The 25,617-nt window shown below is 37.6% G+C and overlaps 1 protein-coding gene across 1 annotated transcript; it reads left to right on the top strand.

Moving 5' to 3' along the window:
- The first annotated feature begins 1,613 nt into the window (after nucleotides 1–1,613).
- LOC127807136 (receptor-like protein 4) lies at nucleotides 1,614–25,521 on the top strand. The gene is made up of 9 exons (XM_052344783.1): nucleotides 1,614–1,829; nucleotides 2,990–4,045; nucleotides 19,446–19,593; nucleotides 23,109–23,180; nucleotides 23,473–23,544; nucleotides 23,932–24,003; nucleotides 24,087–24,164; nucleotides 24,284–24,465; nucleotides 25,111–25,521. The coding sequence occupies exons 1-9, from the start codon at nucleotides 1,751–1,753 to the stop codon at nucleotides 25,230–25,232; spliced, it is 1,881 nt and encodes a 626-aa protein (XP_052200743.1). The 5' UTR covers nucleotides 1,614–1,750; the 3' UTR covers nucleotides 25,233–25,521.
- Nucleotides 25,522–25,617: the final 96 nt, after the last annotated feature.

The following is a 25,617-nucleotide window of genomic DNA, read 5'->3' as shown; positions in this document are numbered from 1 at the left end:
TTATTTATTTTCATCGCTATAAGTATTTGGAGTAAGAAATTGGGAAGAAATTTATTGATTTTGCTGCATCTTGCCATTGTTTGTTTTAGCAATTAAGTTGCAGTTTCCACGGATGGAAATGGAATGAGATTTATTTATGTTCTATTCTATATCATCTTCTCAATGACTCGTGCGGGCTCAGTTTTTCCTTAATATCTATAAGTTCTTTAGCGACGGAATGCTTTGTCCCAATAGCAAGATTTCATTACTAGAAGTGTTTGCAACGAAATTGAAGAACTTTATTGTGCAATGTCTGCCTAATGTTGACTTTAACCGGCTAAGGTTATATATACGTTGAAGAAAATCAAATAAAATTTATACGTTGCAAAAAATTAAAAAAAAAAAAGGAATAGCTGGCATCCTCTTAAACGCCAGTTCATCCATTTCTATACTTTGATGCAAATTGAAGGGTCAAAAGTCAAAATATCTCCAAAAGTCCAACCCATTGATGAGTGACGGCGAAGGGTCTTCACGTACATCATGATTAAAAGTCTGAGTTTTGCTTTCGGGCATATCTGGAGAACAGTTAAGAGTCTGAGTTTTGCTTTAAATATAATTAAGTTATGTGTTTAATTATATTATTATAATAATAATTACAGAGTTTTGAAGTTAATCACTACCCAATCAGTGCGCCATTCTTAATTTCTGGTTTTCTTAGCTTTTCAAGTTGGCCTTAGCAATCTTTGAATTTAAACTTGTTTAGATTGGCTCTTCTTGTAAAAGGAGAGCGGGGTCAGTCTTTTAGTGTATCCTTTAATGTTTAAATTAATTATTATGCTCATGAATAATATAGTAATAATGTAATAAAATATGTTATAAATGTCGTATTTAATTCTTGTAAGATATATTACACCTTTATATAGCTTTATTGAGGACATAATATTAAAGATCAAGATAGTGTCATGCAGATAGCTAAATTGGATCTTTTAGGAGAACTGAACAAGCTAGTTAGGAGCGTGAGCTTGGGGCTAAGATCTTTTTCTGTTCTTTATATAAATAAATAGTTTTAGTCAGATTTTAAATTTCTTTTAAATAGACTTAATTTTTGAAACCTCATTTTATTGGTCTTTCAGATTATATTTGAGTTAGTATGGGTTTAAATTTTATCTCACTAGAGACATTATTTTATTTTAAAATATTTTATTAATTAATAAAATATTTAAATATCCCAAAACACTTATTAAAATTATTATAATTTAATTCAAAATTATAAATGAAGCGCTACCTCGTTGTCAGGGTCATTAGTGTCAATTTACTGGCGGTCCCCATCCCCAAAGCGACTCCGCTCCTTTGCTATTTCCCCTTTTTTTTCTGTCTATTCCTTTTCCTCATCCCACGTCACCCTCCACGTTGCCGTTGTCGCGTAATAGCAAAAAGAGCAACATTATCACGCAGTGGAGCTAAGCAACCGATCGACGGCGCACATTCACTCCACACTTGGTGCGGTCGCATATCCAACGGAAACGTGTCGTTATGCTATTTCATCGTACACTGATTACGATAAGCCTGCGAAGTACAATAACAGTGCCCCGTCACGGGTCGGTTAAATAAATAGAATCTATATTAATTCCAACTGTAGTCTGCCTTCAGCTCTCTCTCTCTCTCACACACACTTCATTCACACTCTCTCTCTCTGTGTGGAGAGCTACGAGCCGATAGAATGTGCTAATGAAGGAGCTCTAGAGAGAGAGGGGTAAAGCATTTGGAAGGAATGAAGATGAAGCTGAGGCACCTTCTCGCACTGCTCTTCACCTTCATTTTATCTATGCGTCCTTCGTATCCTCGACATGGTTAGTTGTCCTTTTGTTCCCTTCGCTATATTATATGTGTATTTAATGGTTATATTCGATTTGTGCTGGCTGTGTTTGGTTCGATTAGGGTTCTTGAAATATAAATTTTTGACTCTCTGGTTCTTGGTTTGAGGTGGTTAATGACCGGGAGTTAATTCAGTTCAGCCGATTAACTGTCTGGTTATTGTGTGAATCCGTGATCCAATTGCAGGTTTCGTCTGCTCATATTTTCTCAATTTAGGTCCTGACGTTTAGTTGGAGGAGTGAATCTGCTATTCTCTGTTTTTTCTTTTTCTTTTCTTTTCTTTTTTTTTGGGTTAGTGTTTATGTCGATGAGTGTTGAATTTTTTGCGTGTGAGAGAAGGGGTGGGGATGGGAGTGGTTGGAATTTCGTATGTTTTTCGCTCTCTTGAATTTGGGTTAAATGACTGAATGATTTCAGACGGTGTTATTCCTGAGAAAATGTGTTGGAGAAACAGATTGACAGTTTGTATCTTTGAGGTTTTCTCCTCCCTCTTGGAACTGATAATCCACCAAGAAAACAGGAAGCTAATACAAGGAAATAAGTTAACGCCAAATTATTCGTGCTATGACAATTCTTGTCGCTGATTGAATAGATGACTTCTAATGCTTCTATGTAGTTTTAATTTTTTTTTTCTTTTTATGTTCAGTAGACCTAGCAAGGCATAGAAGAAGAAACTAATACAAGGGTACAAGTTGATAGTAAACTGTTTTATGCTGTGATAGTTCTTATTGTTGTTTAGACAGATGACTTCAAACGCTTCCCTGTACTTTTTAAGTGTGCCTCTATTTCTGTTCACTAAGGTTTTAGAACCAATAACGAGTAGTAACCTTTGCTCAATTTTCTGAATTAGTTATTTCAGGGCCTGGATAGCTTGGATGGTTTACCATGTGTTGTACTTTTTTAAGTGTGTATTTTTTTTTTTCTATTTCTACTAATGAATATAGACTTGAAAATGCATACAGGGATTCCAGATCCTGTTGCTTTATTCTCAGCTGGTGCATGGGTTTTAGTATAATTATTAGATTAGATGCTGTCACGTAAATATTTTTGCTAATGTTTCTCGTTGAGAATTTTACTTAATCTTCAAACTCTTCTTCTTTGGTGTTCTATTCTGAAAAACTATTTGCATTTGCAGCACCCTATGCTATGCGGATAAGTTGTGGAGCTCGGAATAATGTCCACACTTCACCAACCAATACATCGTGGTACAAGGATTTTGCATATACAGGAGGGATACCTACTAATGGCATACGCCCAAGTTCTATAACTCCTCCGCTTGGGACAGTTCGCTACTTCCCTCTATCTGAGGGTCCAGAAAATTGCTACAATATTCAGAGAGTTCCCAAAGGCCACTATTCAGTTAGAGTATTTTTTGGATTGGTCTTAGATCCTACCATTGACAACGAACCTTTGTTTGATGTTTCTATTGAAGGAACACAGATTTGCTCTCTGCAATCAGGTTGGAACGGCAGTGATGATGAGCAGGTATTTGTTGAAGCCCTGTTATTTCTTACGGGACGTTCTGTCTCCATTTGCTTTCACAGCACTGGTCATGGAGATCCAGCTATACTGTCAATTGAAATTCTTCAAGTTGATGACAGAGCTTATTATTTTGGGCCACACTGGGGTCAAGGGACAATCCTAAAAACAGTCAGAAGACTGAGTTGTGGTGTTGAGAAACCAAAATTTGACGAAGACTACAGCGGGGACCACTGGGGTGGGGATCGATTCTGGAATCCTGTCACAACTTTTGCTCAAGGTTCTGATCATATTATAGCCACAAAAAACAGCATCAGGAAGGCCTCAAATACAGTGAACTCTTATCCTGAAGCTCTTTATCAGACTGCTCTTTCCAGCACTGATAATCAGCCAGATCTAGTTTATACAGTGGATGTGGATCCCAACAGAAACTACTCCATTTGGTTGCACTTTGCTGAGATAGATCCTTCCATCACTAAAGTAGGCCAAAGATTATTTGACATCCAAATAAATGATGTTGTTGCTATTGAAGATGTTGACATTGTGAGTATGAGTGGGGATGTTTATAGTGCTCTCGTACTGAACAAAACTGTTGCAGTTAATGGCAGAACCTTGACAATAACCTTTCACCCTAAAAAAGGTCAGGCCTTAATTAGTGCTCTCGAGATCTTTCAGGTTGTTGTTGCAGAGTCTAAAACTTCACCAGATGAAGGTAAATGTATCAACCTCCGTAGATTTGAATGTTTGATTTATTTTTAACTTTGATATTCTGCTTTGGTGCAGTTGCTTGGTTCATGGTTTTTTAGATAAGGACACATGCACTCCTTTTTAAATTCTCAATGTATAGTCATACTGAAATAGTATTCTGTTAGTTAAATTGTTGTCTCGTTTAGAGTTTTCTTTCTCTCTCTTTTTTAATATCAGCAATGGTGCAGAAGATTGCCCTTCCAATTATCAACAACTTGAACAAATGCATATCACTTTATAGTAAGTTGTTCACAAAATATTCACTCATTTAACACCATAACTAGAGTATATTACCTGCCAAGAACAAATAAGCCAAGCTTCCATAAAACTTATGTCTGATGTTTCTTATGTCAGATTTGGTATGTTAACAGTTATTTCCTTTTGTAAATAATGTGGTTTAACCTCTTGAAGAAGCTTGCCTACTTTTTGTACCTCCCCCTATCAAACACCCCCCCCAACCCCCCCCAAAAAAAAACATTAGGTGGTGTTCTCTTTATATTTCAATTTTGAGTTTTGAATTCATTTTCAATTTTGACTTTTGAGTGTCTATTTTGAGATTTTTTAAAATGTGTTCTTTTTGTCATTCTGAAATATTGTTTTTCAAAACAGAAAACTAGAAAATGCGTTTGTTTTGAAATTTTGAAAAACTGTTTTTTGTTTGTTATTATGATATTTTATTTAATAAATTTAATTATTAAATAATAAAATTAATTTTTTTAATGAAATTCTACTATTAAAATAAAATAATAATTTTAATTAATAAATTACTAATATACATCTTAATAATAATTTATATTAAATTATACACTTAATAATATAACATATATTATCTTATATTTTTAATTATAATATAAATATACTTTATTTTTTAAATTTTAAATAAATATATAATTTTATTTTCAAAATTTAATAATAAATTTTTTAATTATTTTTTCTCTTCTTTTATTTTTTTTTCTCATTTCTTTTCTTACTTTTCTCTTTTCTTCTTCTCTGGCACCTTGCATTTTCTCCGGCGCTGGCTCCGTCGTCGGGGACCACCACCGATCAGAGGCAACCACTTGACCCCCAAGGGCCCATCAACCAACATATCTCAAAACCAGCAAGATCCAAAGGCCAAATCTCCTTACATCTAGCAAGAGAAGAGAGAAGAGAGAAGAGAGAAGAGAGGAGAGGGTAGACAAAACCAGCGGGGGGGCAGTCAATGGCGGTGGGCGGCGCGATCGACGGCGGTGGTCGCGGTGGTTGTGGGGGGCATGGTCGATGACTGTGGTCGCTGTGGCGGTGGGGGTGGGCATAGTTATTAAAGGCGCGCCTAGGCGCGCGCCTAGGCGCAAGGCGCCTTAAGGCGCCAGTTTGGCGCCTCGCCTGGGCTGAGGCGAGGCGGTTTCTGCAAGGCGCGCGCCTTGCAGGGTGAGGCGCTGAGGCGCTGAGGCGCGCCTCATGAAAATTGCGCCTGCATCCTACCTGCATCACTTTTTTCTTTCCTCTCCAGCATCCCCTCTTCTCAGTTTCAGCATGTATACATCACTACTTATTTACATTTCTTTAGTTTAAGTAAATGTCCACATTTTCTTTTATTTATATTTTACCTTCCATTTACTTTAATACATAAATGTAAATAAGAAAGTACCCCCCATTTGGATTCAATAAAAATATCTAAAAAATCAAAATCCATAACAATAAGAAAATAGAATTTTGATTTTAGTACAAATTCAGGATTTAGCGATTTTACCACCCCCAAAATACATACCTACTATTTCTTGAAAAATTCATTAAAAATCATTTTAACAACAATGAATATTAACTATCAAAATACCGGGAGTTAGTTTTTCAAAATGAAAACATTTTCTTATATGTCTCCTTATAATGCCCTAATCTTCCAGACTTAGAAAAAATGCGCTAATCTTCCAGACCTAGAAAAATAGCATTTTTCAAAATGAAAGCATTTTCTTGATTGTGGACTTGTAGTGTTTATTGATTGTGGAGAATACTAAAGCTATTCCAAAATGTCCTCCATCAATAAAACAAGAGATTGGAGAGTACATGCAAAAGAAGAAAAATAACAGGGAATCAGGGATGAGCAAAATATGGCACCGTAAGATGATGATTTTCAATTTGGTGAAGGGTATGATGATGATGATGATTAAAACCTCTTTATTGATTGTGGACTTGTAGTGTTTATATGTTTGTTTAGAACTTTGCACGATGGTTGGTACTTGTTTGAGTTTGAGACTTTAAGTTTGAACTTTGATGATGTTTCTAGTTTAGAAATTGTATGATGAATGAATTAACTTTGATGTTGTTAGTTTAGAATTTGAAGATAATGAAACATTAATGATATGCATGTGTTATTATTGATAATTTGATAGTTTTTTATGATTTTACAAGATTTTTAGTTTTTTTTCTAAAAGGTGCGCCTCGCTTCGCAAAGGCGCGCCTCGCCTCGTGCGCCTCGCTCCTCAGGCTCCAGGACCCTTTGCGCCTCGCTGCGCCTCGCGCCTTTCAGAACTATGGGGGTGGGTCAACAACACTGGTCGTGGTGGCGATGAGGGGAGCGGTTGACGGCACTGGTCGCGATGGCGGTGGGGGGCGCAATTAACGACGGTGGTTGTTGATGGCCAAAATAGGAGAACAAAATGGAGAGAAGATAGGAGAGAGATGAGAGATATGGGTTTGTGCGGGCGGGGGGGCGGGGGGGGCTGGTAGTGTTTTCTGCGTTTTCAATATTTTGGGTGTGTTCAGTTAGTTTTGACTGAAAACACTCAAAATAACAAAATGTTGTTTTAAGTTTTCTTTATAAATTTTTCTCTTGTTTTTTAAAATGTATTTTTAAAAACAGAAAAGATAACGCGTTTTCAGTGTTTTGAAAAACTGAAAACTCAAAACGGGTTGAAAATAGTAAAGAGAACAAGGCCTTATTGTTTAACATTTATAATTATGATTTTGTACTAAATTGCTGAATTATCCAGTATGTCTTGCTACTGGAGAAATAATTCACTTATACTTGTTTGTCAATCCAAACTGTAAAAATTATAAAATCAATATTAAATGTTGAGAAGATGTTATAGAAGTCTAAACATTGAAGAAAGCCTTAACTTCTCTCTAAAGCTAAAAAAGTAGCGAAACTTCTTAAAACTTTATCCAGAATAAAATGCACATCAAGCACTGGCCCAATCTTTTGAAGGAAGGTTATTTAGATTATGTTGGAAAATTTGACATCAAATAAGGTTATCATTATTGTCAAAAAGGAACTTAGAAGAGAATATGTAGAAATAGAATATTCTGTGTATATCTTAGATTCTATGTATATTCTATGTATATTCCTATTTCTTTTTTTGTTATTTCCCTTTTGTATTATTCTCTTCCTCTATAAAGAGAAAAGGGAAATCATTATATTATTATTAAGAAATAGAGAATTATATTTTCTCAATCTTGTTTAGATGGTATCAGAGCAGGAATTAGGATTAAATCACAGCCGTTCAACTGTGAAACCCTAATTTCCTCTATTCCTTTGCCATACCCTAGAAGTCCCGCCGTTCTTTACTGACCACCCTCCAGCGGTCGCCCCCTCTAAGATTCGGCCATCCCGACCGCTGCTGCTGCATCTTCAGCCGCCGCCTCTGGTTCCTACCTCTGGAACGGTCGCGATCTCCTAGCCTCTCGCAAAGGTCGGCTTTCATCAGTCGCGCCTGTTGCTATTCTAGGTTGCGAAGGATCGCGTTGCACTCCAGAGCCGCTCCTATCCATTGGACGTCCGCACTTGTTGCTGTCGAGAAGGTCGGCTCTGCATCCCGCATCAGAGCCGCTCCTATTCTTCGCTCTTGCTGCCTCGTTTGTGCTTAGTTCGTGCGATTTGTGCTGCTGTTCGTACTGGTCGTTCGTGCGATTTGTGCTGCGATTTGGGCAACTGGGTACCCAGATTCAAGGATCCAGATCCATGGGTCTTTGCTAGGGTCTCCATATTTGTACTGATCCAGATCCAGATCCGATCCAGCTGGTAGTGGGTCCTTACTTTTGCTGCCCTAATCCGTTTCTTCAACCATCATGAATGACTCTGCATCCTCAGTCACTCCGACCCAGCAATCTCAATCTTCTCAAGCTCAGTTTCGAGTTTCTCGAAACTCCTCCGACTCACATCCGGTACAGATTACGACCATTCGTCTCAATGGTACTAATTTCCTACGTTGGTCGCAATCTGTTCATATGTACATTCGAGGTCGGGGAAAGATTGGCTATTTGACTGGCGCCACATTAACCCCAGACAGCAAAGACCCGCTCATTTGGGATGCCGAGAATTCGATGGTGATGACGTGGCTTGTTAACTCCATGGAGGAAGAGATAAGTTCAAACTATATGTGCTTCTCTACAGCAAAAGAACTATGGGATGAAGTCACTGCCATGTATTCCGATTTGGGGAATCAATCCCAAATCTACGAGCTCAACTTGAAACTTGGTGAGATTCGACAAGGTAGTGATACTGTCACCCTATATTTTAATTCTTTAAAGCGCATTTTCAATACATATGAGTGGAAAAACACAGAAGATTGCAAGTATTATCAGAAAATGGTCGATGCTAATCGAGTATTTAAGTTTCTTGCTGGACTCAATGTTGAGTATGATGAAGTCCGAGGGAGGATCGTCGGTAGAAATCCACTTCCGTCTCTTAGTGAAGCCTTCTCTGAAGTTCGGCGTGAAGAAAGCCGAAGACTGGTTATGTTGGGCAAGAAAAAGAGTGGAGAAAGTGGGTTATCTGAAAATATGGCACTTGTGATTGCTGATGCTAATGCTGGTGGACGGCATATTGCGAGTCAACGAAAGGCAGAAGAAAAACCTCGTGTTTGGTGTGATCATTGCAATAAACCACGCCATACTCGGGAGACTTGTTGGGTGATTCATGGCAAGCCAGCCAATTGGAAGTCTAGATCAAAGCGATCCCAACCTACTGCACATGAAGCTGATACAGGACCATTCAACAAAGAGCAACTTGATCAACTTCTGCGACTGCTAAAGCCTAATCTGTCCCCTGGTACACCCAATTGTTCTTTGGCCTATTCAGGTAGAAACTCTTTTGCCCCATCTAGCTCTTTTCAATCTGTTCCATGGATCATTGATTCAGGAGCATCTGATCATATGACTGGTTTATCTCATCTCTTCAACTCGTATGTTCCCTGTTCTGGTAGTGAAAAAATAAGAATAGCCGATGGTAGTCTTTCACCTATTGCAGGTAAAGGACTCATTAAACTTTCTGAGAATATTGATCTTCAATCAGTATTCCATGTTCCTAAACTTGCTTGCAATCTTCTTTCTGTTAGTAAAATCTCCAAAGATTCTAACTGTCGTGTTATCTTTTTTGATTCCTATTGCATTTTTCAGGCCCAGAACTCGGGGAAGACAATTGGCAGTGCTAGAGAAATAAACGGGCTCTATTATTTGGATGGGGATGTCTTACGTAATAAAAAAGCTCATGGGCTGAGTGGTATTAGTTCTACTTCTGTTTCTAATCAAATAATGCAATGGCATCTTAGGCTAGGTCATCCCAGTTTTCCTTACTTGAAATATTTATTTCCTACATTGTTTAAAGGAGTGGATCCTTCTATGTTTCAATGCGAGAGTTGTCATTTATCCAAAGATCATCGTGTTAAATTTCTTTCAAAACCTTATTGTCCTTCAAAACCATTCTATTTAATACATAGTGATGTTTGGGGTTCTTCTAAAGTCTCCATTTTGTATGGCAAAAAGTGGTTTGTTACTTTTATTGATGATCATACTTGACTTTGTTGGGTTTACTTACTTGCAAAAAAATCAGATGTGCCTAGAACTTTCAAGGATTTTTTCCATTTGATTGAAGCTCAATTTAACACAAAAATCTGTATTTTTCGATCTGATAATGACACTGAATATTTTAATGACTCTTTGGGGGGTTTTTTAAAAAAAAAAGGAATTTTACATCAATCCATTTGTCGTGAAACTCCCCAACAAAATGGTATTGCTGAACGAAAAAATCGACATCTACTCGAGGTTGCCAGGGCCATCATGTTTTCTATGAATGTCCCTAAATATCTCTGGGGTGATGCAATTTTAACCGCTTCCTATCTCATTAATCGTATGCCCACTCGTGTTCTACAGTTTCAAACCCCCTTACACTCTTTAAAACAACTCTTCCCTCTCTGTCGTATATATTCTGAGTTACCCTTAAAAGTTTTTGGATGCACTTGCTTTGTTTATGTTCCTCACATTTTTCGTTCTAAATTGGATCCCACAGCTGAAAAATGTGTCTTTCTGGGCTATGCACCAAATAAAAAAGGGTACAAATGTTTTAATCCTGTTACCAAAAAAACTTATATTAGTATGGATGTGTCTTTCCTCGAAACTCAACCCTACTTTCCCAAAAATCATCTTCAGGGGGAGCATATTGAGAAAGAAGATAATTTTTTGAATTCTAATGTTGAGGATCCTCGTCCTATCATGATTGGTGCTCCCCTCCACTCTAATAAACAACTCAAGGATATAAATGTTCCAAATATTGTGGAACAAGGTGTGTCTGGTTCACAGGTGCCTAGCGTGATGGGATTGGAACCAGGGGGAGAATTACCACAAATGGATCAAAATATTCCAAAACCGGAGCTTCAGTTTTATACTAGAAGACAAACCTTGAAAAATACTATCAGTCCAAATATTCCTCTAACAATTGAACAATCGACGTCTTCGAGTGATGGGGTTTCCGATAGCTTTTATTCTTCTCATGGTAACTCTAAACTCACTCCTACAGATTATTCTACATTTGATTTGTCTGATCTTGATGTCCCTATTGCTACTAGGAAAGGAGTGAGATCTTGTACCAAACACCCAATTGCTAAATACCTGTCATACCAAAAATTGTCCAATCATCATAAGGCCTTTCTTTCAAATATTTCTAACCTGCATGTCCCAAGAACAATTCAGGATGCCCTTGGTGATCCAGATTGGAAGTTAGCAGTCCAAGAGGAAATGAGTGCTCTTAGAAAGAATGGAACTTGGGAGATTGTGAACAAACCAGAAGGCAAAGCAACAGTAGGTTGTAAGTGGGTATTTACTGTAAAATGTAAGGCAGATGGGAGCATTGAAAGATACAAAGCAAGGCTGGTTGCTAAGGGTTTCACCCAAACATACGGCATCGACTATCAAGAAACATTTGCTCCAGTAGCTAAAATAAACTCTATTCGAGTTCTCCTCTCCCTTGCAGTGAATCTTGATTGGCCACTCCACCAATTTGATGTAAAGAATGCCTTCCTAAATGGTGATTTAGAAGAAGAAGTGTTTATGGATCTTCCACCAGGGTTTGAAAAGAGCCTCGGGACAAACAATGTATGTCGTTTAAAAAAATCATTGTATGGTCTAAAACAGTCTCCGAGAACGTGGTTTGAAAGATTTGGAAAGGCGGTGAAAAGTTATGGTTACATTCAGAGCCAAGCAGATCACACACTATTCTTCAAGCACGCCAACGACGGTAAGAAAGCAATCTTAATTGTCTATGTGGATGATATAATAATGACTGGTGATGACAAGGGAGAGATTGAAGAGCTTAAGAGGAGATTAGCTCATGAGTTCGAGATCAAGGACTTGGGTCCTCTAAAGTACTTTCTTGGGATGGAATTTGCAAGATCTAAGGAGGGGATCTTTGTCAACCAACGCAAGTATATTCTGGATTTACTCAGTGAAACAGGAATGCTTGGGTGTAAGGTTGCTGAAACTCCCATTGAACCCAACTTAAAACTTCAACCTGCCGAGGCTAAGAATGTGGTAGAAAGGGAGAAATATCAAAGACTTGTGGGTAGACTTATCTATTTATCCCATACTCGACCAGACATAGCCTTTGCTGTAAGTGTTGTAAGTCAATTGATGCACTCACCTGGTTCACAATATTTTGAAGCTACCTACAAAATTCTGCGATACCTAAAGGGAACCCCTGGGAAAGGTCTACTTTTTAGAAAACGTGGACATCTTCATGTAGAGGCTTATACAGATGCAGATTGGGCAGGTAATATAACTGACCGAAGATCTACATCAGGGTACTGCACCTTTGTGGGAGGCAATCTTGTTACTTGGAGGAGTAAGAAATAAAATGTGGTGGCCAGAAGAGAAGCAGTGCTGAAGCTGAATTTCGTGCAGTTGCTTATGGTATTTGTGAGGTCATGTGGATAAAGAGGCTTCTATCAGACTTGAGGGTCTCCACTTCCCTTCCAGCTAAAGTTTATTGTGATAATAAAGCTGCAATCTCTATTGCTCATAATCCAGTTCTCCATGACAGGACAAAGCATGTAGAGGTGGATAAATACTTTATTAAGGAAAAAATTGATAATGGAGTAATTTGTATGCCCTACATTCCAACAGTTGACCAAGTGGCTGACATTCTTACAAAAGGATTACATAGAACTCAGTTTGAGAAACTTGTGAGCAAGCTGGCCATGGAAGATATCTTCAAGCCAGCTTGAGGGGGAGTGTAGAAATAGAATATTCTGTGTATATCTTAGATTCTATGTATATTCTATGTATATTCCTATTTCCTTTTTTGTTATTTCCCTTTTGTATTATTCTCTTCCTCTATAAAGAGAAAAGGGAAATCATTGTATTATTATCAAGAAATAGAGAATTATATTTTCTCAATCTTGTTTAGAGAATAGAATTCCTTCATTTCATTCCGTGTGTAAGCTAATCTATATATACAAGAGAGCTCCTAATAATTCTCAAAGAAACTAGGAATAGATTACAATCCTAATTAGTGGGACTAAATTACAACAATAGCTTTATAATTTACAGATTTACGTAGGAGATTAAAAATTTAAAACAAATAAAGCTTTAGTTCTTATCTTCTCGGCTCCTTATCCTCTTATGTCAACTATTCAAACTTTAACTTCAATCGTTGACACTCTCCCTCAAGATTGAGAATGAATATCATCCATTCCAAGCTTGCTAGTCATCCTCTGATACACGGCTGCGGGTAACCCTTTAGTTAGAATATCTGCAAGTTGTTCACAAGATGATATATATAGGGTACAAATCAAGCCACTATCCAATTTTTCTTTGATAAAATGTTTGTCCACTTCAACATGCTTAGTTCTATTGTGTTGGACTGGATTGTGAGCAATACTTATTGCTGACTTGTTGTCACAATAGTCTCATAGGTGCTACCAAAGTGATTTTCAAGTCATCTAAGTAATATTTTCAACCAAAACAACTCACAAACTCCTAAAGCCATGGATCTGAATTCTACCTCCGCACTTGACTAGGCCACTACACCTTGTTTCTTGCTCCTCCAAGTCACAAGGTTACCCCCTAGGAAGGTACAATACCCAAATGTAGATCTCCTGTCCACCACTAACCTTGCATAATCTGTATCAATATAGGCTTCAAGTGTTATGCATCTCCCCTTTTGAACATAATGCCTTTTCCCGGTGTTCCTTTCAAATAATGCAGTATTCTATAAACTGCCCTTAGGTGAGTTTCTTTCGGATTATGCATTAATTGGCTAACCACCCCCACTACATATGCAATATCTGGCCGAGTATGAGCTAGGTAAATTAGTCTACCCACTAGCCTTTGGTAGGACCCCTTATCAACTTCATTATCCTCTAGAACTTCCCCCAATTTGTGATTTGGTTCAATTGGAGTTTCAGCTACCTTACAACCTAGTAGTCCCGTTTCTGTTAGCAAATCCACAATATATTTTTGTTGGGAGATAAAGATGCCTTCTTTTGAGTGTGCAACTTCTATGCCTAAGAAGTATTTCAATCTCCCAAATTCTTTAATTTCAAACTTCTTGATTAGGCATTGCTTGAGTTTATTCCTACTGTCTTCATCATTTTCGGTTATAACAATATCATCCACATATACAAGTAACATTGTCACTCCCCCTGTGACCGAGTGGTGTATGAAGAGGGTATGGTCTCCTTGACTTTGTTTATACCCTAGAGTAAGCATTACTTTCTTAAACCGGCCAAACCAAGCCTTGGGGGATTGTTCAAGGCCATATAAAGCCTTATTCAATTTGCACACTATATTTTCTTGGGTAGTTGGACTCATTGTTGTTAAATCGAGATTCGAATTGAGAATCGAAATCCTTATTTTATGAATCGTGAATCGAGAATCGAATCGAATCGTAAGATTTGGTACATATTCTCAATTTCAACTATAAATAATATATATCCATAGAAAATAAATAATGTGCCCACCATGATCAATTCTTTTAAATATAAATAGATAAATAATACTTCTAAATATATTTGCTAAGTTTAAAATTATACCAAAAGGGAAAAGTATATTCATGTTGACTTTAAATTCAAATTGCACCAAACCAAGCCGCTTTCAAAATAATAAGATAGAAAAAAAAAAAAAAAAAACTACAACTATTAGGTTACTAATAAACTCCATTGCCCATAATCTTCACTAGTTATCAATCATCTTCATCTTCAAGTTCAAGAGTATCATCATCTTCATCATCATCTCCAAATCGAACGAATATTTGATTAAAGCGCACATGCAGACGAAGTCGCACAAAATGGATGAATTGGACGTATCGTTCGATTCGTCCAATTCATAATCGATTCTAAGGGATTTTCGATTCACCCTGTATGAATCGAGTCGAATTGTAAGATTCGAATCATGAATCGTACAATTCTAACAACAATGATTGGACTATATTCAGGTAGTAAATCCATGTAGACTTCCTCTTCTAGGTCTCCATGTAAGAAGACATTTTTTACATCATATTGCAACAATGGCCAGCTTAGATTAGCAGCTAGAGATAGGAGTACCCGGACTGTGTTTAGCTTTGCAACAGGGGCAAATGTGTTTAGGTAATCTATGTCATATACTTGAGTGTATCCCTTGGCCACTGGCCTTGTCTTATATCTGTCTAATGTCCCATTAGACTTATATTTGATTGTGTAAACCCATTTACATCCCACTATCTATTTTCCTTTAGGTAATTGAACCAGCTCCCATGTTTGTTTTTTTTCAAGGGCTGTCATCTCAACTTTCATGGCATTTCTCCAATTCTCATCCCCTATAGCTTCGGTAAAGTGTTTGGGAATAGGTATGCTATGTAAGCAGGTCAAGAAGGTTTTTTGTGGGGTACATAACTTGGAATAGGACAAAAATAGATGCAAAGGATGCTTGGTACAGGTCCTAGTGCCTTTTTTAAGGGCAATAGGCCATTCAAAGTCACTTTGAGAGATTTCAGGCTCACTCATAGGTTTAATAGGTTTGGTTATAGATACCGAGGGATCAATAGGTTACCTGATGAGATTTCGAGGGGGCTGTCAATGCTGATATTAACAGTAGGTTCAGGAGATGAATTGGATTCTTGGACATGCATAGGGCTAGAAACCAGCCGTTTCCATTTTGAATAGACCTGTAGGGGAGGAGTACTTGAAGTGGGCTCCTCCTGAGTCATATTTGATGAATCCTTAGAATTAACCGAACCAAAATAAGGCAAAGAATAAGAAAAATCCAGATCAGGTAGAGATGAAAATTGATCTCTATATGTGACTATTTGGTTGTTATGAGAATGGTCAAAATAAGGTATGTTTTCCACAAAAGTCACATCAGCTGACATAGAATTTTTTTAAAGGGGGATAGTAACATCTATAGCCTTTTTGGTAGAGGAGTATCCAATGAAGATGCATTTTAGAGCTCGAGGGTCAAATTTGCCTCTATGAGGATTATGAACATGGATAAATGATATACACCCAAAATTTTTTGGTTTCCAGCAACTAGGGATATGAATGTCAGGGAAGTGTTTGGTTAGGAGTTGAATAGGGCTGAGAGAGTCAAGAGTTTGGGAAGGCAACCGATTGCTAAGGGACGTGACAGTTAGAATTGCTTTTCCCCAATAGTGTTTAGGAACATTGTGGTGGAAAATGAGTGCCCTAGTAACAACTAATGGATGCCCATTTTTCCTCTCGAACATCCCATTTTGTTGAGGAGTATAGAGACAATAGGACTCGTGAATAATCCCTATTTGATAGGGATTGGTTAAAGAAATCTTTGGCATTATCAAATCTTAGTCTCTTGATTTTCACTCCAAATTGAGTACTAATCATGTTATAGACGTGAGGAACAATAGTGTTCACTTTAGATTTATTTTTCATAAGAAATAACCACATCACTCAAGTACAATCATCCACAAATACTATAAACCATTGTGTCCCAAAAATATTGGGAATGGTTGTAGGGCCTCAAACATCACTATGAATGAAAGAGAATGGAATAGAAGTTCTTTTATTCGATGAAGGATAAGTCACCCTCTTATGTTTAGCAAATTCACAAATTGAACACTAAAATTTTTTAACATCAAGACCCTTAAATAAAAGCTGGAACATGACTCTAAGAGTGAAAAATGAGGGGTGAACAAGGCGATAGTGATGTAACCAAATCTGATCTCTTCTAAACTGCACCAAACATGACATAGAATTCACCTTTTCTTTTTTCTCATTTGGTCCCTCAAGATAGTATAGGGGCCAGCCCTAGACTTAGCAAGCCCAATCATCTTCTTCAATTCTTGTCCTTGAATTTCACAAAAAGTAGGATAAAAGTTAGCACTGCAATTGTTGTCTAGGACCAACTTTTGAATGGAAATAAGGTTAGTGAATAGTTTAGGGACATGGAGAACATTCTTGAGTGAGATATTCATTGAGAATGATATCTCCTTGGCCGACAATGGTGGTTAAAGACCCATCTGCCATGGTTATTTTCTTGGAACTTGAATAATGGCTATAGGTAATGAAATAATGGGAAAAGAGGGGTCATATGATGTGTTGACCCAGAGTCTAGGATCCAAAAGTTAGTTTGAGTTATTCCCGAAGCATGTAGGGTAAAGAGAATGAGAGGAAATACCTGTAATTGCAAGAGAACAAGTACCTTTTTCTTTCTTGTCAAGAGATTCTAGAAAATTCCTTGGCTTCTTGATTTTTGCCCAGTTGAGATCCAAGCCTTCTCCCTGTTCTGATCCTTTTTGTTCTGCTTCTTGTTGGCTGCTAGCCATATAGGCTTGGCTTTGGCCCCCCAGCTGTCCTCCTTTGGATGGTTTTCCATGTAACTTCCAATACCTTTCTATGGTATATCTAGGTTTTTTACAGAAGATACATCATAGAGTGTCTCTATCCCCAACCTTCTTCTCCTCTTTAGGACCCCTGTTAGGAGCCTTTAGTGACACTAGTGCTTATCTCTCTATTAGAGAGTCATCCAACATCACTCCCCTTCTCCCTTCTTCAGCCTAGATTATAGAGATTACTTTATTCAAAGGGGGTAAATCCTCCTTACCAAGAACTTGAACTCTTATTGCATCAAACTTCATATTAAGTCCAGCCAATAAATCATAGGTTTTTTCTTTCTCCACAAACCTTTTTTGTAATGCTGCATCTTCACTGAATTTCATCTTTAGGCATTGGTAATGATCCAATTCTTGCCATACAGTTTGCAGTGTATTGGCATACTCAGTGATAGACCTTACCCCTTGTTTAGTGGCAGCAATCTTGGTCCTTACTTCGTAGATTTGTGCAGCATCTTTCGCCTTAGAATAGGTGAGCTTGACTGCCTCCCATATGTCTTTAGTAGTTGTTAAAACATCAGCGTATCACTTATCTCTGGTACCATTGAATTCCATAGCCATGACATCATTAAGGAATTCTCCTCATCCCATGTTGCAAACATAGGATTTTCCTCCTTAGGACTAGTCCTCAAGAGATGTCTTAGTTTCCCTTTTCCCTTGAGAAAAGTACTGATCAGCTGAGACCACTTCAAATACTTTTTCCCATTCAACTGGTAGGCCACCCGGAGATTTTGCAACTCTCCTCCATTGCTTGTACTGCCAGTTCCAGCAAACGGAACTTCTGTGGTGTTGCTGGTTTCAATTGTCTCCGGTGTAAGATTAGTGTTAGAGGCAATAGACATCCTATTGGGTGAAGGAATAAATGATCAAGGATCGAGTGAGGAAAAAAGAACCAAAGAGGGCTTATTGGGTGAAGAAAAGAGGCAAAGGAGGCCTTAATTGTCCCACTAAGATGGTGATAGCGGACGCCAGAGAATGGCACTGGAGGCCAGAGAGAAAAAAAGGGGCAATGAAGGCCAAAAAGGAGCCCTTTAGAAGGTTGGCTTTGATACCATGTCAAAAAGGAACTTTGAAGAGAATAGAATTCCTTCCTTTCATTCCGTGTAAGATAATCTATATATACAAGAGAGTTCCTAATAATTCTCCTAAAAACTAGGAATAGATTACAATCCTAATTAGTAGGACTAGATTACAACAGTAGCTTTATAATTTACAGATTTACATAGGAGATTAAAAACTTAGAACAAATAAAGTTTTAGTTCTTATCTTCTCGGCTCCTTATCCTTTTCTATTCAATCGCCAACTATTCAAACTTTAAACTTCAATCGTTGACAATTATTATTTTGTGAAGATATTCTTCTTAACTCATATACTCAGAATTTTATAAGGTGGAAGATTCTCAAAGATATGTAATATGTACTTTGATAAATAGAACTGTATAGCAGAAAAGGTGTGGTACCAAAGTGTAATTATTACAATTATAATAACACATTAAGCCTTAATCCCACTAGGGTATAAACTTAGAACACTTTTTTCCCCCACCTTTTTTTTGTTTTTTACTGTTCTCGTTTCAAATTTTTTTGCATTATTTCTTCAATTGCCTATGCTCTGTTGAGTTATTGTTGAGTTATGCAACAGACAGCCTTCCATGAAGGAATCTTAGTGTGTGTACTGCAATTTGTTCTTGGGGCTTGCTAAAAAAGAAAAAAGAAAGAACTTTTCAATTGATAGGAAGGTACAAATGTGATAAAAAAGCAGAAAACGTAATTGAAAAGAAAGACCTATGATGCTGATCCAGCAAATGAGCAACCGTTAGCTCTTTTGGATCTGGTTGGAGCTTATGTTTGCATTACTATGAGGAACTTCTTCATGTCTAAACTGGATTTTTATGATTGGCATGGTTTCCAAAATTTATGAGCCATTATGATGGCTTTGTATCCCTGCTTATGAAGTCATAGAGTTCATGATCTTAATTGGACTAGTGCAAATTCAGCAATATAAGTGGTTGATCTGTTGCAAGATCTAATTTAGTTATCTGCTTCTGTTTTGGTAGTTGGAAAAATTTGTAATCTTCCTGTGAAATTCTTCCACGATCTGTTTGTGAATTGCTATTGTATTTTCATTTTTGCTTCTATGAACTGATTTAATGTGGTGGCTGAATAAATGGCATGGGAGACTTTTCTTCTTTGCTTTCCATTACCTTCCATAGTTTGCCTATTTTGAAAATTTTGTGGTTGGACAGCATTTGTAATGTTACAATTGATTGCTTTTATTTCAGTCAGGGCTTTGCAAACACTGAAGAGCGCATTAGGGCTTCCACTTCGTTTTGGGTGGAATGGTGATCCTTGTGTTCCACAAGAACATCCATGGACTGGAGTAGATTGTCAATATGACAGAATCAGCAACAAATGGGTCATTGATGGACTGTTCGTACTTTATCTTATGCTTCTTGTCACGTTAATCTCATTGTATTTTTGTGATCATTATCTCCATTTCTTTGCCATCTTGTTATGCATTCATGCTTTTTATATCAATTTTTCTGAGCAAACTAATTCTATTTGACTGTTCATACTTTATCTTATGCTTCATATCACCTCTATCTCATTGTATTTCCTGATTCTCTCCATTTTTTTACCATCTTGTCTTGTGTCATGCTTTATATATCAATTTTGCTAAGCAAAATAATTATGTTTGACCATGCAATTGGTTTTCCTTTCAGTTACATGCTTTAAATATTTCAGCTTGATTTTAGTATATGATATAGAAGTTTTCATATGATCTTAAGATTTTTTTACAGGTGTAAAAGTTGTTTTATTCAATTAAACATAAAAAAATTAAAAAAAAGAAAAAATATTTTTCATTCACTAAAATATGCTTAATTATACTGTAGAATAAGACTAGACAGTTTATATCCCTAATCTTCTGAATTCACTTGATTCCGGTGTACTCTCATCCCTTATCCATAGACTTCTAGTACTTGACGTCCAAGTAAGAAATTGAAAGAGAAAAAATCACATAAAACAAAATCCAAGAATCAGGTGGTGGGATTTAAAAGGGGAGAAACAACTAATCTTCAAAGAAAAACTAAGGGGTAGAAAGGAATGGAATGGAGAAGAACAAACAAACCAAATGTGTAAAGAAATGGCTAACGCCCTGAGAAGCACGGCAAAGGTAGTCCTTGGAGAGACAAATGGTAGAGCCCCTAATCTTAAGGAGTCTTGGCGGTGGAATGAAGAGGTACAATTGAAAATTAAAAATAAGAAAACTTGCTATAAGGCTGTATATCAATGCAACAATGAAGAAAATCAAAAAAATTATAAATAAGCAAAAAAGGCAGCAAAAAAAGCTGTTAGTGAAGCAAGGTCAAAAGCATATGAGAATCTATATAAACGACTTGATACAAAAGATGGAGAAAGGGATATATATAAATTAGCTAAAGCAAGAGAAAGAAAAACACGGGATTTAAATCAAGTGAAATGCATAAAAGATGAAAATCAAATTGTATTAGTGAATGAGGGAGCGATTAAGGAGAGATGGAAGGAGTATTTCACAAAATTATTCAATGATGGTGGCGACACAAGAGTTAGGTTGGGACATCTTAGTAACTTCAAAGGGAACGTGAGCTATACATTTTATCGACGCATAAGTTCAAATGAAATAAGACAAGCATTAAAAAAGATGAAAAATCATAAGGCGGTGGGACTAGATAATATATCAATAGAAGCATGGAAATGCATGGGAGAAGAAGGCATCTCCTGGCTAATGCAATTATTTAATGCGATCCTTAAATCAAAAAAGATGCCAAATGAGTGGAAGAAGAGTACTTTGGTTCCTATATACAAGAACAAGGGAGATGTTCAAAACTGTGAAAATTACAAAGGAATTAAGCTAATGAGCCATACCATGAAACTCTGGGAGAGAGTAATAGAGCATAGACTCAGAAAAGAAACAAAGGTCTCGGAAAATCAGTTTGGTTTCATGCCTGGTAGGTCAACAATGGAAGCTATATACCTATTGAGGCGCCTAATGAAAAGGTATCGGGATCATCAGAAGGACCTACATATGGTGTTTATAGATCTAGAAAAGGCCTATGATAGGGTCCCTAGAGAAGTATTATGGAGGGTTTTAGAGAAGAAATGAGTCAGAATAGCCTATATACAAGCCCTTAAGGACATGTATCACGGTGTACAGACAAGGGTCAGAACATGCGAAGGGAATACTGAACCGTTTACAACTACAATAGGACTGCATCAAGGTTCTGCACTAAGTCCATACTTATTTGCTCTAGTAATGGATGAACTCACTAAAGATATTTAGACAGAGGTGCCATGATGTATGCTATTTGCAGACGACATAGTGTTGGTAGATGAAACAAAAGAAGGAGTGAACACTAAGCTTGAGTCGTGGAGAAGCAATTTAGAATCTAAGGGATTTAAATTAAGTAGAAATAAAATAGAATATATGGAATGTAAATTTAGTAAGAATGCAAGAGTGGATGATGTTATAATAAAATTGGAAGACCAAATCTTACAAAGAAAAGACCATTTTCGATATTTGGGATCAGTGATTCAAAAAGATGGAGAAATTCACGAGGATATCGCACATAGAATTAAGGCAGGTTGGCTAAAATGGAGAAATGTATCGGGGGTGCTATGTGATGGTAAAATTCCATTAAAATTGAAAGGAAAATTCTATAGGACAGCTATAAGACCAGTCTTGCTATATGGCTCAGGATGTTGGGCAGTCAAATACCAGCATAAGCAAAAGACGAGTGTAGCGGAGATGAGGATGTTAAGATGGATGTGCGGCCATACAAGGAAGAATAAGATTAGAAATGAAGTTATTCGTAATAAGGTAGGAGTAGTGCCAATTGAGGAGAAGATGAGAGAGATTAGACTAAGATGGTTTGGTCATGTGAGAAGGAGACCAATACACGCTCCTGTGAGAAGAGTTGATGAAATGGAACAATTAGTCAAAAAAAGAGGTAGAGTAGAGGCAGACCCAAGAAGACTTTAGGAGAGACATTAAAGTTTGATATGAAGTGTATGGATCTAAATGAAGATATGATAAAAGACAGAAATACATGGAAGTCTAGAATTCATGTAGCCGACCCCACATAGTGGGATAAAGGTTTGATATGTTGTTGTTTGTTTCTCAGCTTGGCCCTTCCTGCTTTACAATCTATTTGAGTAATGTCTCAGTCTGCTTCACTGAAACAATATTCCTCCTCTTTTGTATGTCAACTTGCTGATTTTTATAGAAAATTGATTTGATAGGACAAGTGGAAATACCAGATTTACCATGTTAGCTTGGGGTTGGAAAAAAAGGGTCAGTATCAATTGTTAATGTAAATGAAATGGTAGTGAACAAGAAAAGCCACTTCACCTAATTAGGACTGAGGCCGTTTCACTTGGTTTCTTGTAGCTGTGAGGATGCAAATCCTGTAACTCCACTTCTCAAAATAATATGAGACACTTTCTCATCATGTCCTTGTCAGTTACGCTGCGAGTCCCCATGCCATCTTCAGAAATTGTGCTCCCATTTGCCTCTCAGATTTAAAAGACTTTGCACTGATATTTCTTAGGATTTAGGGTTCATGTTCATGTGGGGATATGGAAGACTAATTAATATACAGATTATGCTGTAATTGAACTGTGACTTTCATGGAGAAAAATTATTCATTTAGCTGATCTCAACTGGCAGGAACAAAGTTTAATTTGGGCAGGGTCGGCCCTCAAAATCCCTGTTCTTGTAGCAACAGGTCTTCTCTTGTTATGTGATTATTAAAATTCTTTCTTTGTCAAATACATTTATGAGATTCATGTATCTATCAGTAGGTTGATGACCACAAATGGTTTTTCTGAGGACCAATATATTATCTTACTGCGTTTTCCTTAATTTATTTTCATCATTTTTGGCTAATTACTTGTTTCCATGTCAGTGATCTTGATAACCAAGGCTTGAGGGGGTTCTTGCCAAATGACGTATCCAAACTGCATCATCTTCAGAGCATGTAAGTATTTACCAGAGTTCTTCATTGGCTTTATTTTATTATTTATTTTACTTATTCTTGAAATGATCCTCAACTTTATTTGAAATCATATTTTTTTGAAGTTCCAATTTTTGTATGTAAGAATAATATGCCATATTGTTAATTCTGTTTGACTGACAAATATTTTTAAGGTAACTTGCCACTATATGACAACACTGAGGCATGATGCCGCATCTTTTTTGAGCTTGTTAAAGTCATAGTCACTGTGACTGGGCACATCCTCAATCCCTTGTTTTAACTTGCACATTTACAGAAACTTGAGTGGAAACAGTATTCACGGGCCAATTCCCTTCTCGCTTGGAACAGTTACCAGCTTACAAAATTTGTAAGTATAACCATATATTGGTTTCCACTTCAAAAACTGTTGACTGCTTTGCTATATGCTTTGCAACTGTGAAATGTTAATAATTTTCTTTATGTGGAAAAAGCAAGTATCATTGTGTGACCGAGGGTCCCATACGTAGTTTTTTCAATGTACATATCACTGTAATTTTATACTTCTCTTTTACATTAATGTGGTCTTCAGTTGGTGGTTTTTATCGGTTACCTTAATTATTGCATCCTGAAACATGTTTACTGTAACTCATCCACAAACTCCCTCATTCACTATAAGTTCATGACTCAGGGCATAAGCATTTCATTCCATGATTGGAGGTTATTGTCTTTCAGTTACTCTTGTGAGACGATTCCTGAAGACATATCTGTATTACAGGGACCTCTCCTATAATTTTTTCAATGGATCAATTCCTGAAAGCCTTGGACAGTTGACATCATTAAGAAGACTGTAAGGACTCTTTCAAGGTCTGGTTACCAGAAATGATCGATAATATGAAAAGTAGATTTCTAACCTATGTCTTCATGGTGCAGGAATCTCAACGACAACTCCCTCTCTGGAAGAGTCCCAGCGGCCCTAGGGGGAAGACTATTACACAGGGCAAGTTTCAAGTAAGTCAAGACTGTGTAGGTGGTATATTGTATAGAAGATCAATATAGAACTTGAGATAATAGATACAAAACAGTAGAGAAATGGATCATATCTGTATACTTACCGTGCATACATGCAGCTTTACCGGCAATGCAGGAATTTGTGGTATTCCTGGACTGCCAACATGCGGAGCACACCTGTCCATTGGTGCAAAAATTGGTGTTGCATTAGGCTCATGTGTGGCACTCTTACTTCTTTTCACCTGCTTAACGTGCTGGTGGAAAAGGCGGCAAAACATTCTTTGTGCTCAGAGAATTGCAGGTAAGGACCGCACTATTCATATAGAAGGGGTTCGCAGAACCCTTTTACAGACGTGATAAATCGTAATATTTTAACATTAAAATATCGCGATATATCGCGATTGTTCACCCCCTTCTCTCTCTCTTCCTGCTCGCCTCGCCTTCGCCTGCAACCTCGCCGCCGCCTCGCCTCTCGCAGCGGCAACCTCACCGCCTCGCCTCGCCTCCTCGCCGCCTTACCACCTCGCCTCCTCACTACTGCAACCTCCAGCAACCAGCGACCACCCAAACCAACTGAGGTGCAATGGGCGGTGGCGATCGGCAAGCAGCGAGGGCGAGGCGCAACGCAGAGGCGAGGCGAGAGAGAGACAGAGGAAAGGAAAGGCGAGAGAGAGACAGAGGAGAGGGGAGGGGTAATTTCGTCATTTCATTATCCTGTAAAGCGTTCTGTACACCCCCTTTTGTACAAATAGCTTTATCCTACAGGTAAAGCTATTTGAGGCTGATCTTGAATGGAGGAATGCCTCAGCTGGCTTTCCGTTATGGAAATGTAGATGGTATCAGACAATGTTGTTTGCAAACCAACTGTGCAAACTTTAAAAAGAATAAGGTGTATAATAGATCGATCTATTGCATAACTTGAAAGGTCCCTTGTATTTTTCTGCAGCAAGAGAGGCTCCCTATGCGAAATCGAGGACGCAACTCTCCCGGGATCTGCAAATGACTAGGTCTTTCGGGCATGATCACACTCGGACAGCTGCCGAGAATGGGCCGAGCTTGCTTTCATAGTCATAGATGCTATTTTTTTTCAAGTTTTCTACAGTTTTTGGTTGCTGGATGCCAAAGCCTCTAACCAGCTCCGAGTTACCTGGGCCATTCAGGTTCCTGTTTTACTGCCTTGGGGAATTCCAATTTCAAATTTCGTTCGTCTTCACCTGTGTTTCTACTCTGCCCAACCAAGGCACATGCACTTATCCTTGAAGCTGGACACTGCACAGATTCGCATTCACAGATGTTGTAAATTGCTCCCCTTTCTTTGTTTAACTTTTGAAGTAAATATGTTTTATTGCTGCACCTATCCACCAAATGATCTCTCGGCATTCAATAATGGCATGGTTAAACCATAGTTTCAGAAGGAAACAAAACCAAAGAAAGAAAAATTGCACATCACCCA

This window comes from Diospyros lotus, chromosome 8, assembly GCF_014633365.1.
Source record: "Diospyros lotus cultivar Yz01 chromosome 8, ASM1463336v1, whole genome shotgun sequence".
NCBI lineage: Eukaryota > Viridiplantae > Streptophyta > Magnoliopsida > Ericales > Ebenaceae > Diospyros > Diospyros lotus.
This window is presented reverse-complemented; position numbering and strand designations above follow the sequence as displayed.

What these genes read in the sequence shown, in the direction of transcription:
- LOC127807136 (XM_052344783.1), top strand. Translation starts at nt 1,751, where the DNA reads ATGAAGATGAAGCTGAGGCACCTTCTCGCACTGCTCTTCACCTTCATT. An exon ending in CTGCATCATCTTCAGAGCAT is followed by an intron (nt 23,181 to 23,472) that starts GTAAGTATTTAC and finishes GCACATTTACAG; the next exon opens with AAACTTGAGTGGAAACAGTA. An exon ending in TTGACATCATTAAGAAGACT is followed by an intron (nt 24,004 to 24,086) that starts GTAAGGACTCTT and finishes TTCATGGTGCAG; the next exon opens with GAATCTCAACGACAACTCCC.